General features: G+C 31.8%; 1 protein-coding gene across 2 annotated transcripts; it reads left to right on the forward strand.

The window, feature by feature from the left end:
- The first annotated feature begins 7692 nt into the window (after positions 1 to 7692).
- LOC123693853 (coiled-coil domain-containing protein 170-like) lies at positions 7693 to 17950 on the forward strand. 2 transcript variants are annotated; one of them, XM_045639104.1, is made up of 11 exons: positions 7693 to 8126; positions 11131 to 11220; positions 11304 to 12042; positions 12114 to 12286; positions 12466 to 12666; positions 12750 to 12893; positions 13883 to 13987; positions 14090 to 14257; positions 15868 to 16118; positions 16286 to 16483; positions 16832 to 17950. In XM_045639104.1, the coding sequence occupies exons 1-11, from the start codon at positions 8058 to 8060 to the stop codon at positions 16914 to 16916; spliced, it is 2223 nt and encodes a 740-aa protein (XP_045495060.1). In that variant the 5' UTR covers positions 7693 to 8057; the 3' UTR covers positions 16917 to 17950. The 2 variants fall into 2 exon arrangements, with proteins under 2 accessions (XP_045495060.1, XP_045495061.1); XM_045639105.1 differs by lacking the exon at positions 7693 to 8126 and having other exon boundaries at positions 10975 to 11220; positions 11309 to 12042.
- The last annotated feature ends 229 nt before the right edge of the window (positions 17951 to 18179 follow it).

Consider the following 18179-nt stretch of genomic DNA (forward strand, 5'->3'; position numbering starts at 1 on the left):
AATAGACAAAGGTACTCTGTAACCGCGACTGAGACAAAGATAGTTTGTCAATGTATAAGTTGAATGTTGCCACAGTATCCGAGCTCCCGGATGTTTTGGAAAGGGTAAATATTTTTAGGAGCAATTAAATAAAACCTTATGAGATTTTTCTTTTGTCTTTATAATCAATTTAGTAAATACAAAAAAATATAAGCAGATTGATTATTGATGACGAAACAATGTTAATTTCGTGTACACATTTCTTACTTTTTCATTGGCTTGTTCATATTTTACAATATTTTGTGAGAATCCAATCTTTTCTCCCACTTCGATCCATTAATTACGTAGGTCTGGATCATCTGGAAACAAATCGATAACCATAGGTTAGTAATAATTAATGCTCGCACTTCGCAGGTAGTTCAGGTTCTCTAAAATTATAAGTGTAATTTTATGTCAATCACAATTATTACTATGAGAAATAATAAATTAAAATATGTTTTCGATGCCGAAGTCTTCCCGAAACACTGGGTTATAATGGGATTTCATATTCATTTACTTTCGAGTTTCGCCATATTGTCAAATCAATATTTTTTTATTGATGATCGGGGTATTATTTTTCCCGACACTGGCAACACTTACTTGTTGATGTTTATAGGTTATTGAATGTAAAAATCGATATTACGCTAATATTTTCCTTGTTTTAACGCGAATTGTTGTTACTTTAGGCTAAAGTATAAATAATCATCACTGAGAAAAATAAATAAGGACAATAAAGTCGTACTTACGCGTGAAAAGACACACCGGCAATTTTCTTCTCACTATCGCTTATACATGCAATAACACGACAACGCACCATTCTATTTACTTCGATGTCTATATTAAGATAATTTCACCGTCTTTTCAATGTACTCGTATCGATTTTTTACTAAATAATATCCAAAATTCGAACACCAAGTACGATGAAGGCACGAACTGTCAAAGTTTGTTTCGCAACTCAAGTTGCGGATCTTGAAAAACAGGTTACACACTAAGGGACAAAAAATTGGGTATTTGTGTCTTTGTCTTATGCATTTGTTATGGTATTTTCGCTCTCTTTCTTGTGTAAGTGAGAAAGGTATCGTCATTGGGTCTATTAGTTACTCTGTCTACGGTATGAGCATTTGACGTGTAACAAGAAAATTGTTGTGTTTTATCACTTTCACACCTAACTTGGTATTGCCACTGTTAATACGAAGTTTTCCCAAGGCTACTATGTATGCCGTAATATTCTGTGCAAAAGGTTAGTTTTTGTACATGAGTTTGTTGATAAATTGCCAACAACGTCATTCAGAAGCATTGTTGGATGAGACAATTATTATTTCTGCTAAATAAAATAAGTATCGGACCAATTATTAAAAAGCGATACTCCCTGATTATGGGTAGTTACCATAATAAAATTGTAGCAACTCTCACTTTGACAATATGGCATAAGTGTCAAAAAAATTGCGTCGCTTCGAATTTTTAAGTTAATATTGTTGCGTATTTAATAAATATTTTCCGAATATAAATAATGTATTGCATTGTGAAAAATTGCAGAAGTGTTTGGACACCAAATTCTGGCATAGAATTTCACAGGCAAGTGTATATTTACGTTATTTACAATATTCCTCAATACTGCTGCATTTACCTGTTAAGAATCATTTCAATGGCAAAAATTGTAAAATTTTGCATCATTTTAGAAAGCAGTCATGTTAAATTTGTTATTTTCCTAATACTTTATCATTTTTCAACAAGTTTTCAATAAACAAAATTAACAAGTAAGGTAACCATGATGACGAGTTTTTATGGATAGTGAAGAGAATATAATATTGTAATAACAATATTATGATGAAATTTAGAACACCATTTTCAAGATTTTTACTAGTAATGAAACAACACTCGACATCGGTATTGCACTCATATTATGTAATTCTAAGATTGTTCGTTTTTACATTGAAATTTATACTTTTTTAACTTACCTCATATTTTTTGTTTTAGGTATTTCAGCTTTCCAAAAAGGAAAATAAAAAGAAATATATACGTGCCCATCAAGGGTAAAATTACTGAGGATTACGACCCCGAAAAAAATACCTTTTGAAAAATAAACTTAGTTGTGCAAGGCGTTTATTATAAACAGTTTTTCTTTGATGATTTTGGCTTGAAATTGACCCGTCGAAGCAACGCGTTTAAAAAGAAAGATCTGAGTAGCTTACAATTTGGTAAACAGCATCTGATGCAAAACACAACTTTCCTCTATTTACAAAGGATGTTAATGCTATATATCGGTTCATATCCAGGCTTTGTAGCCAAGAGTTATTTAAAACTATCATTCTATACCAATTAAAATTGTATGTACCTATAAAGTATGGCCAGTAATATTATAATATAATTAATACTGTTAAAAATATATGTCGTTATTATTTATAGACCATGATTTTTAGTTTTTTCTATTTCGAAAAATCCTGAATATACAAACCAGTGTGGTCACCCACAGAAAGAGACAAAAAACAACACTGACGTCATTCAAGGTTATATTTTCTTGTGACAAGTCAATGGTCATAGTGCAATCTCCAGTGTATTAGATATAAGCTTCTTGCTTTCACACCTAACTTGGTATTGCCACTGTAAATACGAAGTTTTCCCAAGGCTACTATGTATGCTGTAATATTCTGTGCAAAAGGTTAGTTTTTGTACATGAGTTTGTTGATAAATTCAATGATATTATATATAGAAACAAGAGGTAGATACGTTACCAACGCACCAAAACGTAAACCGTGAATTGGTCCTAATTGGGACCAGTGGAATCAGTCAGATTGTGACTTGTGACAGCGAACGTACATGCTGATATAAACGTTAAAATTATCAATAATGCCTTCTTGTGTGTTCAGAAAGTGCACAAATTACGATAGTAAAATAAAAAAAGATAGAGGAATATCATATCACAGGTAAATGTATTAAAATATTATAATTTTAGAGCAAAAATAACAATTTGCAATTATTAATGAATGACATTTGCTTGACACTTGTATTGAAATAATGAAAGGGATAAAACATTGCTTCAATCACTAGTGTGACAAAGCTAGCGCACACTGTGTTCAAAGATTATCATGTAGATACGATTATTGAAAATAGAACGGCTATTTTATTAATTTCGATTTGGGTAAATACTTGATTATTTTTATATTTAAATCCACACAGTGCATGTAATTAACAAATATATCTATTTATTATATACAATGAAATCGTGATGGCAAAAATGTTTGTTTGCAAAAATGATGTTGAATATACGTATACATTAAAGAAAAGATTATCGCTACTGACGAAAAATGCTATTTGCTTTTCTATAAATAGCTATTGAACATACATTTTATTTGTGTTTTAGATAAAAAAGGCTTATACTTCATCCTTTCTTTTATTTCATACTTTTTTTCATCTAGGCACCACTATTATTATATCCTACAAGTTGGAGTGATGACCTTGTACGGGTTCCGGGAACTGCCTTGAAACGAATAGCGTAAGATCGGTCCGTATGGAGTTCTATAAGGAGGACTATGCTCAGCAGTGGGTGTTTATCGGGTGAAATGATGATGACCGAAAACGAACACCACAGCTAGTAATAAATGCTTAATACAGTTATATCTCCAAAAAAGTTTTTTCATTTTAATACAACTTCATAATAATAATTAAATAGTAAATGAAATTGTCACATTTGTTTACGTGTGCAGGAAACGTAACATCTATAACATTGAATCTTCTGTGTCGTTAGTCTATGCCAATTGCCATGGCAACTATTTGTTTATTTATATTTAATTGGTGAATTCTTGTGACTTTTGCTTACACCTGCGCGGAAGTGACAAACTATCTTTGTCTTTTTTGTTTATATCATTTTATTAGAGCCATCTCTCTTATACAGTCTGTCAATGTAATAAATTAAGTAAAATGAAACTTGTATTTGTGTGTGCCTGACACTGCATAGGAAGCATTTTTTTGGATATCTTGTGAGTATATAACGTATCTATACATAAAATATCATTGGATAAATTGCCAAAAACGTCATTCAGAAGCATTGTTGGATGAGACAATTATTATTTATGCTAAATAAAATAAGTATCTGAACCAATTATTAAAAAGCGATACTCCCTGATTATGGGTAGTCACAATAATAAAATTGTAGCAACTCTCACTTTGTCAATATGGCATTTGTGTCAAAAAAATTGCGTCGCTTCGAATATTTAAGTTAATATTGTTGCTTATTTAATGAATATTTTCCGAATATAAAGAATGCATTGTATTGTGCAAAATTCCAGAAGCGTTTGGACACCGAATTCTGGCATAGAATTTCACAGGCAAGTGTATATTTACGTTATTTACAATATTCCTCAATACTCCTGCATTTACCTGTTTAGAATCATTTCAATGGCAAAAATTGTCTAATTTAGCATCATTTTAGTAAGCAGTCATGTTAAATTTGTTATTTCCCCAATACTTTATCATTTTTCAACAAGTTTTCAATCTTAGATTACAAAATAAAAGACAGATGGAGCGTTGCCGAACTAAACCGAATAATTTATCGTCATTTTCAATAAAGCTATGTGTGCTGTCATTTCGCCGCTGCACTGTACGTACACGGTGCTTCTGTGTGCGTGTAATGTTGCCAGATATTGAAAAATTTCCCAAATTTTTCCCCGACTACGCAAAAAAGAGGGTTATGTTTTTCGAGTTTATGGATGTATGTATAATATTTCTTTGACACGCCCTGCAGTATAAACCGTTGGACCGATTTTGAGTTGTGAGGCTTCATTGCAATGATCTGAATTATTATGTTAGTGGCGGTAGTGACGTAGGCTATATACATAAATGAGAAGTCAAGTTTTAATTTTTATTTAAATTCTTTTATTACATAAAGTACCTGCCCACTAAAGTTATATAATTATGGACAAAAAAATTGTATTCAATTTTTTATTAAATAAATTACATAAAAAAGGTTTCAATATTAACTATAATAATCATATTATTTTTTATTTTTCATAATATTATATGAATACGAATAGCGGTAGTTTTTAGTCGAGAATACGGGACACTTTATTTTCATCATATCCATCATGGAGTTCACATAAATTAAATTTCTAGCGAAAACGACTATGACGTTTTTAAGCTTTATAAAAGTAACAAAATAATGTATTATGCTTATTAAAATAATCTAATAATTATCATGAACCTTTAGTGCACTATACAAATAATCACATTCACGATCGAAAAATCCAACAGCCTTACAGCATTACCTTATATTTTTTTGTTTTACGTATTTCAGCTTTCCAAAAAGTAAAATAAAAAGAAATATATGTGCCCATCAAGGTTACTGAGGATTACGACCCAGAAAAAAATACCTTTTGAAAAATAAACTTTGTAAAGTTAGCTGAAATTTGTGCAAGGCCGCTAAACAGTTTTTCTTTGATGATTTTGGCTTGAAATTGACCAGTCGAAGCAACGCGTTTCAAAAGAAGATCTGAGTAGCTTACAATTTGGTAAACAGCATCTGATGCCAATCACAACTTTCCTCTATTTACAAAGGATGTTAATGCTATATATCGGTTCATATCCAAGCTTTGTAGCCAAAAGTTGTTTAAAACTATCATTCTATACCAATTAAAATTGTATGTACCTATAAAGTATGACCATAATATTATAATATAAATACTGTTAAAAATATACCTTTGTCGTTATTATTTATAGACCATGATTTTTAGTTTTTTCTATTTTGAAAAATCCTGAATTTACAAACCAGCGTGGTCACTCAACAGAAAGAGACAAAAAACATGACTGACGTCATTCTAGATCATATTTTCTTGTTACAAGTTATTGGTCATAGTGCAATCTCCAGTGTATTAGATATAAGCTTCTTGGTAACAGATAATATATAGAAGATAAACACAAAGAAAAATGTTATAAAAATTCTATAGCTATAAAATATCTATAACTTCAACAACTTGAATAAAAAAATTGGGAAAGGACCGAAGACAAGTTAAAATGTGTTTAACTGCGGCCCAACTAATAAATAGACTGCAAAAACCAGTCCGAGTGAGATGGTTCTCGCTGAGAAATTGTATCTTTCTGATGAGGTGACCATGACCAAACAAATTTTGGGACAAATTGCTTGAAAAACAAGCGTGTATAATAATAAATGTTCTAATATAAACTATATTGATGCTACGCTACATAATTTATCATATTATTATGTAAAATTAAACTAAAATGTAAACACCGTTATATTATAATCTATCACGCGAGATATGTCGAAAAAAAAATATGTCGATCATTAAGTTATTGATGTGGTTATTGATGGTCGCACAGACGGTCGAAACATTATAATCTGTAACATATCATTGCTTACTTTTTTACGCATTGTATAGTTAATACTTTACTATCGTTACTATCTAATGAAAAATAAATTGAAAATTTAAATAAAATATTAATTTCTGTAATATTGATTTATTTTTCATACACGGTTGAATTTTGTTGAATTTATTCATACAGTTACAGTTTTTTCGTAACATGGCCTCTCATGGCCTTATGCCTAACAACTAACAAGCTTTGAGTTTAAGGATTTCCGAATTTAAATATTTTTTACCGAAACATAATTCGTGAGATAATATTACAAAATCAAACAAATTATTGGTCAAGTTAAATTTTTCAGTTGGCAAAGTGTTAGACAGGGACAAATTACCGTTGGGAAACCCCCCACTCGGACCGTTTCGGCTAACTTCCGCTTAAGAGGAAAATAACAACTAACTTATGAAAATAGTTCTAACCAAGAAGCTTATATCTAATACACTGGAGATTGCACTATGAACATTAACTTGTCACAAGAAAATATGACCTTGAATGACGCCTGTATGTTTTTATCCCTTTCACACCAACTTGCCGGTGTTTTCTTGTGACAAGTTAGCAATCTCCAGTGTATTAGATATATAAGCTTCTTGGTTCTAACCATTGGTTCTAACTTTACCAAAACAAAAAATTTTTTCTTCGACTTAGCGTCTACCTTGGCGTCTACAATTGCGTCTACAAAATATGTGATTACCACAGAATATTATGTGATGTATGAAGTTGACAGCATGGTTGACAGCTAATCAAAGCTAATGCATGCACTGTCAACTTTGCACGATCGATACGATTACGATACGATTTGGATACTTGCTCTGTGTTGGATACGATCAAGAGATACGATCATGCCATGATCCACCATGATTCATTAATGCGGTGCCCGGTGGCGGTGGATCCCCAATTTAAAAACAGACTTTAAAAAATCCGAATATGTTTTAGTTATGTATTTCTTAATATAAAATAAAGGCTACGTACTTACCTACGTAATAAGTTTTTCATAATTTAACAAACTTATGTAAATCTTTTGTTAGGTAAATCTTTAACCGTTGCTCAAAATAATTATTTTAAATTTGTTGTTATTCAGGCCCACAGAGCAAGTTCAGGCCGTAATAGGTACAAATACATATCTCACAGTAAACATTTTTCACATTATTGTGCATTACTGTGTAGGTATAAGGTAGCTATCTTATTTGATTTTTAGACTGAGAATACCTACTTACTTTATTGAATTAAACATTATTTATTGATATACATAGTAGGTAGATAGTAGATACTTACATCAAATTAATGTTAAATCAGGGACACAGGTATTATATTGGGCATTTTTAAATTAAAAAATTATACGTCATAGGTAGCTAACTAGGTGTTAATACTTAATTAAATAATATTATCTAATAGTTATGTATTTTAATACCTATGTATATAACTTCTCGATCTCAATGTAAGTAAGTAAGTACTTAGATACCTAATTACTTGAACATATTTAAGTACATAAGTACCTATCTATACAATAAATATGTACAGTACGGAGTACCAAAGCAACCAAAACGCATGCCTCAAAATCGATTATGTTTACGCTTTTCATTTCATAGCAACGGAAAGGTCTAAGCCACAATATTTATTGAAGCTTGAAAAATCAAGGTGTTGCTTTAAACAACGACAAATAATAAGTAACAATGGAGGAAGAAAAGAATAAAGATGAATTAGAAGATTGGAAGGTGTATGAAACTTTACGTACTACAGAGGTCAGTGTTTAATTTTTCATAAATAACAAATAGGTATCTTCTAGGTATATAAGAATAGGTACCTACTCGCTCTTTTTTCTGAGTAGTATGTTCGCCTCATAAAAATGTTGATAGGTAGATAGGTACCTAGGTACCTACTTAACGTTTTAAAACTTTCGGCATTTAAATAAAATAGATAAATAGATACATCATATTTAAAATATTTATTATTTACAAGTTCACAGTAAGTACTTACATTTTTGATGTTTCGGAATTCAGGACTAATATAAAAATAAAAAAATCATGACATTAGACAACAATTTGGATGATATCAAATTATCAGTTAGGTAAAAGATATAATTTTGCTATACCCCCGTTGCCCCGGATAAAACAATATTTTGCGTACCTATATTAGGTTCTAACGAATACAAATATTTAGTATACAATTACTTAATATTTTGATATAAACTCTTAATGATGTTAAGTGTTAACCGTGGACATGTAGGGAGCGGACCGGATAAAAGTACGGGGAAGTCCCCGAAAATAATAGAACAATGCACACGGCGGACTTTATTTGCGTTGGAACCTCTGAATTTTCGCTTCTAAAGCGTAGGTACTTTTTTCTACAATACCGGGCACTCCTTGTGTGCGTAAGTTCGCGGTAAATACGCGGCGAAGCATTTATTTTTTTCTCCTCCACAGAGAAAAGTACGTCGTCTGCGCTGGTCATTATGAATGTATATGTCGCAGTCATCTGATTGAATGTGATATTTGATTTAATGACTAGCGCTTTCATTGAATGACGACATTTAAACTAAAGGACAACTCGTCAAGTTTAAATAACTAGTTTTATTTAACGTTCAACGTCCTTTCTTTACAACCGTTTTCTTGTGGAGGTTTGCAAAAAGTTAATTCTATCACCATTCAATAAACGCGCTATATGTAGTCACTAGTCATTCAGCAATAAGTCGAGCTTTTTAGATATTGTAGATACTTATGTGAACCCATCCCATGTTCAAGCATTCATGGTAGGAACCTACCTAAACAAATAAAATATATTTTCATCTTTTTTTATTTAGCTGCCGATCCCTAAAAGCACCTGTGTAACTTATACGTAAAGTTAATACTTAGATATCGTATATCGCTTATTATGTTACATATTGATCATCTAAGTAACCACGCTATACTTAAATAGAATTAAGTAGGTATATTACCTATTATGAACTGTTCAACAACCGATTATGTAGGTACCTACTACTTACAAGCTACAAATACTACGTTGAAACATCAGTAAAAAGTAGAATACTTAAATTTAACTCTACCTGTTAAAAAATACACTGTATGAAACTCATAACATACTAGATGAACTTTTAACATATTTTTAATAGAAATTGTATTGGATAATACTTATTGATGACTAGTTAGTGTTGGGATAGCATTTTGAAATGTAATTCAGCAAAATTTAAGTAGCTGAATATATAATACCTAGATTTCATCGATAATCTTAGTTAGGTTCATAACTTAAATAAAAACGACATGTAATACGAAAAGAATAAACCAATTCAATCCTTTAAAAAGTGCATTATTATCTAACGAAAGTACTTAGTTATATTAGTACCTAGGTACCTACCATCTTTTATTTGGCGTGTGCCTTACCGTACCTTGCACCGATCAATTTATACCTGCTTATTATCCCGGAGACAAGGAATTATATAAAGTTTGTACTTATTAATAATCAATGTGTAACAAAGGAAACGATTCCTGTTGTCATAAATTCTACGCGTTTATAACCATCATGTATGTGCGTATCCAATGGAAGAATTCTTGAAATTCGACGTTTAGCGCTTTCAAACTAACAAACAGTCAAACACTTCAACTTTATATTATATTAGTATAATTATAAGTAACTAGTGGTCCGCCGCGGCTTCGCCCGTGGTACATATTTCGCAATAAAAGGTAGCCTATGTCCTTTCTCGGGTATCAAAATATCTCCATACCAAATTTCATGCAAATTGGTTCAGTAATTTAAGCGTGATTGAGTAACAGAAAGACAGACAGAGTTACTTTCGCATTTATAATATTAGTAAGGATAACTAATAAGTATACGATAGGATAATCTAAAATTTCAAATGTTCAAATGAACACAGAAAAATATTAGAACCATCCTCCCTTTGTTTTTGGAAGTCTGTTGACACTGAAGCTTTTGCTTTGAATTGAATTTATATTTCTGCTGAATTTTTCAAATCAGCAACAAACACAAAAACACAATCAATTAGTAGATTTAGATTTTAGTTGGGAGGTATCAGGTACAGCTTGACAAAATAGATGTCGCAACTCGCAACCTATATCCTTCTAACTATAATATCTAAATGTAGGTACTCGAAGAGGAAGTACCTAAGGTACACACGAAGAAGCCCTTGTAATTTGAAATGAGAAGCAGGTCAGGTCGAGAAAATCTATGAAGGCTGAATCGACAATGCTAGAATAAATATTTAAACTAAGCCAATTTTTAATTTCAATTATCTAGATCCTCACTTAGTTAGATCAAATTATTTTATTTGATCAAATAGGATGTCATCTTTTAGTCTTATAGAATCAAACGAAATAGTGTGACTTTTTTGTTCATTTAAAAAATAATCATAAAATCTGAGGAAGGTAGCTGAATCAATCACAATCAAACTCATGAAAATGAGGACAGTTCATTATTCAATACAGTTCAATCAAAAATCAATATCTTATGTAAATTTACCCGACAGAAATTATGTAGCAACGTTTATTTATCATAATATGAGAAGATATCGTGATCGTGACTTATGCGAGTTTGAAATAGCATTCTCTATCACGCTATATCCGAGCAAAAGTACCTTCTCCTTACCATTACTTAGTCGTCTTTTGCACGCCACTTTCAACTGACTTCGACATCAAAAATTTCAATTTCCCCTTTTATGATGTTCGCTGTGCGGTAGTATCAAATATTGCGAATTGTAAAAGATTTATAAAATTATTTTAATTTATTTCTTGTCAGTTGGATCCAGACGTGGGCAATGATATCGTAACAGCTCTCAGAAGTGATTTAGCCGGCTTACAGTACAAACGGGATAAATTAATTTCAGAGGTAGGTAAATTAGATCCATTAACAATATCCATTGTGCAGTTTATTGAATGATTTCCTGTATCTTAACGCTGCCTTTATTTTAGAATAGTGACTTAAAAAATCAAATGTTGTCCCGAGATCAAAGAATACTGGAACAACAAGTAGAAATAGATCACCTTCGTGAACAAAATGCTCGACAAAGTGCAATTATATCGTCCCTTAAAAAGAAAATTCAAGATCTTGAAGAATTTAACCGTAACCTGCAATCTTCGCAAGGTAGAAGTGAGCTAAATGTTCAGACTCTTCAAAGGGATAATCGATATTGTGAAGAAAAAATTAAAGATTTGGAAAAGAAATTAAGATCTTTGGAGTTAGAATGTCATAATGAAGAGCAACAGAAGGAAAATGCACGTTGTCAATTTCATGATCTCGTAAGGAGATTATCAGTCGCTTTAGATGCCGAATTCTGTGATACGACACATACACATTCCCCGGAAAGTTTAATTATAAAAGCTGCTGAATTGGTTCAAGAGATAACGAGGCTCAAGAACAAATGTATGAACACAACAGAAAATTTGTCTACCATTGAACAGGATCTAAGAAGCTGCAGAGATACGTTGGAAAGAGCTAATGCTGACAAGGATATTCTACAACGACAGCTCTCTTCACAGCTGCTCGATATAGAAAGATTAAAACAAGAAAAAGAGTCTCTTTCAGTCTCTAACAGAGTACTAGATAGAGAACTTCATGAAGCTAGAGAAAAATTATCTCACTGTTCAAAAAATCTCAATGTCGTCACAGATAATGTTAATCAAAATGAATCTATGATTATTCAGTTAAAAGGTAGAGTACACTTAATTAAATTAATTTACAATTCTTTAAATTCACTTTTTTATTCATAATTTGATTCCTAGAGGACTTGAGACATCGAGACGAGAAATATCAAAGGTTACAAACAGAATTTCGCAATACGATGGAATCTATTGCTATATTGTTAAGCTTGCCAACTCGATTCGTTGAAGCTCATGAGAGTACTATTAAAGACCGTATTAGAGAAATCCTAAGTGACAACAAGGATAAATCTGTGGTAAGTTAAATTTATTCATAACCTAGCCGCTATGACTTGAAAAACTTTAAAATAAACGGTTCAATTAAATATTTGACACAAATTCGTTATACTTAGCTAATAAGCTATAGCGTAAGCTTTAGGTCATAAAAACGATCCAAAGCCATCCTGGCTTACACGTTTTTATTTATTTAAAACAGCAATTAGAAGCTTTACGTGATAAACTGAACATGGAAAGCCAACAATTGGGCAGAACTGCACATTTACACGACCAAGCCAATACACGCGTTCGCATACTGGAGGATGAAAGGAATATGCTAGAAGCTAAAGTGCATAAACTGGAATCCGAATTAAATGCTCTGGAGCTTTCAAGAGACAATTTGAGAAAGGACAAAGCTAACGTAAGCGCTTTCTTATTATGGGACTGTAATTGTTATCTACTATAATATGTGAGTTGTTACCATACGAAATTTAATGTTAACAGTTCGTAGCATTCCTTGAAAGACTGAGTCGGACGCTTAATATGGATGAGTTGACGCAGGATATCGGTATAGAACTCCACACCGAGTCCATTATGCATAGGGCCGAGCAACTTGCAAGACTCGAGAGCGATAAAATTGTAGACAAGGTCAGTTCCAGTAACATACTTAGTGAAAGGAAAAACATAATTCTTTTTTATTCCAGTCACAATCGTACCAACATAGCTCGACTTTAAACACAGTACACTCTTGAAATAATATATCGTTGGAGAGAAATTACGAAAACTGCAAACCGATTGTACATTTTGTATGTTTTTTAACTTATTGTTGTAATGTTATTCATATTACTATATCGTTTATATTAAGTATCATATTTTCACACCAGATACGTTAGTTAGTTACTTACAAATTATAAAAAATTACCTTGGTATACATATATTATATTATTTGATTTAGTTTTTATGTAGATTTAGTACATATACATTGCGTGACCAAAATCACTGAAAAACGGTGCACTTTTATATCGAACGGTGAGTTAAGGCACCGTTTTTTATTATGTTTTGAACAAAATAACTGTTATAAGTATTTTGGTAGATGATAATAATTGTGTTTTGTATAGCTGCTATATTATGGATATTATGGCACGCTGCCGCGACTGCGCAGAGAAAGATCTTTCCATGATTTACCTTATATTAAAGAAGTAAGAATGTACATATAATAATAAAAATTGGCATGTACCTATGCATCTGCATATTTTAGATTAAAATAGACAGTATCATTATTTTTACGACACCAAATTGCATTTATATCGATAATGTACACAGTATAAGTAGGTCTTAAGTAGGTAATCTAGCGCCACCACCATCTAAATTCACGCCATTTGATATCAATTAATATGTAATTAAGTAGTTACCAGTTGCGTTTAATTTCTTAGAACCTATTATAGATTAAATATTTACATCAAAATCATCAGATACACAAGAAGTAGATAAAAATCTCATTAATCGTTATCTAATAGAAATAGTAATGTTTCTTTGGTATCTATGGAAATGCTAATTCAATTGACATCAATTTAAGTACTTTGTTTTAATATTTATCTTCAAATATGCCATAATATCACCATAATATCTATTTCTAGACAGCAGTAGTATACCAACTGCAACGCCGTATTAGAATATTGAGGGAACAGCTTCAAAGGAAGGATCTGCATCTAGATTTATTGCGCCGTAAGCTAAGCGTTCAAGTAAGTTTTAATTTCAATATATTTTTCCTTACTTTTGTTTTTTGTAGTCACATAAAATATATGACTGACATTTGTATCAAAATTTGTTTAATTTTTTATTAGGATGAAAGCTCCCGCGTTCGCGCAGTTTTGCAGGCAGAGAGAGATGAAGCAGTCGGAAGAAGTAAGAAATTAGCAAGACAATGTGACAAGTTAACTGTGCAGCTTAGTGACGCTAGAGCACAATTACGAGAACTTAATGCTCAACTTGCAGATGCAGCAGAATACAAGGTTTCTATTGAAATTTATAAAGACTTTTACACATGTACCATAAAATACATATAAGTCAACGTAAGTAGGTACTATTTAAATAGATTTAGAACAGAGCTATAGGTCTACCAGAATCTGATGGCATATTTATATTTAAGAAATAAAAGATTTTCATAATAGGGCAATTTTATTTGACAACTATCAAACTGGTTGTCAAATTATTTGTCTTCTTTGCAATTCTTGAATAATTTTTAGGATTTTGTCTAAAAAATCTTCGAAGATGTCGAAAAAGCCGCTGCGATCACAAGCAAGAGGTGTTGTTTATAATGTGTATAGAAAAACATTCGATGAAGAAGGGTCAAACACATCACAATTTTCAATTTTGAATATTTTATTGGTAAATTGGACTTACCCGTTTTGATACTTAAAATTAAAAATATTATAAGTAGGTAGGTAACTAACTATAATATTGTTTTTTGATTACAATATAATTTTATGAAAACTTATTACAGGAGTTTCCAATACGGCTATACGTCAAGTCCAAGCTGTCCAAGTCAATTTTATAATTATTTGTGTATCTGTTAATACTTACGAAAATAAACATAGTTTTATTTTATTTTATTGTTATTTCTATTTTATAAAAAAAAATATTAGCATTATCTAGTTTTTATCTGCATTATCATTACATCCATATTTTTACATGGCTTAATGATAATGAATATACAAAATACAAATACAGGTATGTGTAGGTAAATAATAATATGTATTACATAGATAAAAGTAATATGTATATTATACATGTAAGTAGTACCTACAAAATATTAAGTGGATATCTCATTATTTGGTACAGTATTGTCCACTTATGTAATGTGACTAATGATGTTGAGGACAAAATAAAAAATAAGCAGTATCAAGATCGGTCAGTCCATTTTCCCTAGGGTTGCACACTCAAAATTTTGATTTCCCCAATTGCCATCAGATTCTGGTTTACCTATAAGGATTTGTGCTTTGTACTGTAATTTTATTTAATTAACGACTTTATGACATTCTATTCATCGATAAAAAACTACCATGTAATTAATATGACCAGATGAATTAAATATTTACCGATAATGCGGAAGTATGATCGCTTCTCGGGTAACTAGAGCAAGATACTTATAAGGATTAAGTACATTTGGTCTAAGTACGTAATTCATATAAAAAAGTACAAAAAAGCTTATAGGAAGTATTTATGCGTTAATCAGTCACGATTCCGCAAATAATAGGTATGTTGCTCACATAGATTACACTTACATATTGATTTGTAAATGTCTTCGTAAATATAAGTCATAAATACACATTTAAACGGCGTCGTAAAGTGGCTGGAATAAATTGCCAGCAAGGTTAAAGTAATTACTTTGTAATACACTGATCTCATTGTGACGAAGTATCGTTTCAAAAGCTTTTGTTCACTTCTAGAAGGTCCTCAATGGACCTTTAACAAAATTACCAGATGTCTAATAAAGATGAAATGGTTACGAATTTAATAATAACTTACTAACATTGTATATTTTATCATTACCTTAAAAAATAATAAATACGCGACAACTTCTCAGATTATTTTTTATTCTTATTACCATTTTTTATTCTAGATTACTTCACTAGAAAGGGCAAGGAAAGTAGAGGAGCTTCAGAAAAAGTTGGAAGAAGCAGAAATGCTAAGAGCGCGATACAATCGTAAAGTGAATGTATTGAAAGACCAAGTACGTGCTACAGGAGAGACGTTTGAACAAGAGCGAAATAGTACTGAGCATCAGATAAGTGTTCTCCGAGACGATCTTGCTCGAACTAAGGAAGCTCTTGTGGAGTGTCAGAGACGTGAGGCACAATTACAAAGCTTTAGGTACGTTTAAGTTTATCATAAAAGGGGTTTAGCCTCATTTATTATCGTGAAGGCTTTATTTATAGTAATGCGATCATTTACAAAAAAATAACTCGCATCTCAATAATTAGTTCAGTAAATTCAATTGCATACATAGGTAGTTAACTTTTTATTCTCATTATTCCCAGACATTCGATAGCAAAGTTACTGGGTATTCTGGTGCCGGCTTCTGTATCGGACTTCGAGATGGTGTCCCGTCTACAGAAGCTCATTGACGCCCACCACGACTTCACTGTCGTGTCTCGGCGTTACGATGATCCTGCCCTGCTACGGGCATCTTCTAGGTCCCCACCGCCATCAAGATGTAGGACTAGAACTCCTGACAGGTAATGTATTTACGAAATAATTTTCCCGATGATTTTGCTTCCATATGGCATTTGTCTTTTGAGTCAATTAACCAAATTTTTCATGAGACATTCAATGATTCAGAAACGTCATTTTATTCAACATTTAAAGAATACTCAAATACTACAAATAAACCAGCACATTTTGTTCTTGATCAGAGTAGGTTATTTTTCACGTTTTTAGTCGGTAAGAATCCGACATAACCCACGGCTCCTTCCCCGGGGGCTATGTCACAAAAAAAAGGTTACTTTTCACGTAGATCAAAGTCAGACATCATGAACATCCCGTTTCTCCCGACTATATCACAAACATCACAGTACCACTTCCAGATCTCTCCGCTACGACGACTCCGGATACGCAGACCCGGCGTTCGACCTCGAAGACGATCTGTACAAAACACGCGCCGCCTTGTGACAGTCACGCCGCCGCCGCGCCCACTTCTAACCACGCGGAATTCTTGGCGCAAACCCACGTTGATTGTATACAAATCCGGATAATACTTCCTGTAACTTTGAAATATTTCATCCTTAAGGAACAAGGGAAGTTTATGTAGGACTCTTCGGAACAATGTAACGTTAATCTTGTTTATATTTATTTGTATAGTTCTAAGTAAGCTAATTCGTAGGCTCTGGTTTAAGCTGGATAGACGGTAAATGAAACAGTATTCCCAAAATTTTAATCGTAAAATGGAACCTACTTTATTGTTCTTTATATTAAATTTTTATGGATTTGTTTTAAATTAAAGTTGGCGTTATATACTTAGGATTGAAATATTAAAAAAAAAGTTTCAATTCAGAGCGATTCTTCTTCTTCTTGAATGGCAAGTCCTGATCCCACAGAGGACGGTTTCCTTAAGTTTTTTTGCAATATTTATTTGTTTATAGTTATAATAATTAGCTGTTTGTTAATGTTTCTGTTAATTTTAAGTATGCTTCCATAATTAATAAAAAATACAAGTTATGTACTTCGTTTTATTATGATACTTTATAGATAATAAATAGTAAAGTGTTATAGACTTAAATTATATGTTCAGTTCGCATGTTAAAAATATTTACAACTAAATAAGTAGACATACTGTAAAACATATTATATTACATAATATTATGTATAAGATAGATGTTAGATTTAAATTATTCTTTTTAAATTTTTTAATAAGGCCCCAATATAAAATTTGAATACCTATAGCTTACCTACTTTAGAAAAAGATTTCACTTCTTATTTAAAGTTTATAGGAATATAAGATTCACCGATAACACGTAGTTGTGTGCCCACACATAAATCATTGTATGTATGCTAATCACTATGTTTTCCATATATGTATCTTTATAGTAGTTACACCTAGTTATAAAAAATTGTTATCTAAATAAATGTGTTACCAAAATTTACCGAGCGACCGGTTATTGAAAACAAAATTTTTTTATGCAATGTACTTAGTTAGGCAAAAATTAACTCGAACTTCGAATCGAAAGATATACGAAGCATCTAACATCTAACTAACATCTCCATTGGGGCATTGGTACGCTCGCGGGGTGTTTAATCTAACTAGTTACAACTTTCTTAGGCCAAATTGAACAGCCTATAAGTTGATAAAATGTTGTCGTTAAGCCGAATCCTGGAATATGAAAGTGGCAAATAAACTATTCGACTAGGGAACTGAAGATTTCTTTAAATGTAGAG

This window comes from Colias croceus, chromosome 8 (assembly GCF_905220415.1).
Source record: "Colias croceus chromosome 8, ilColCroc2.1".
Lineage (NCBI taxonomy): Eukaryota > Metazoa > Arthropoda > Insecta > Lepidoptera > Pieridae > Colias > Colias croceus.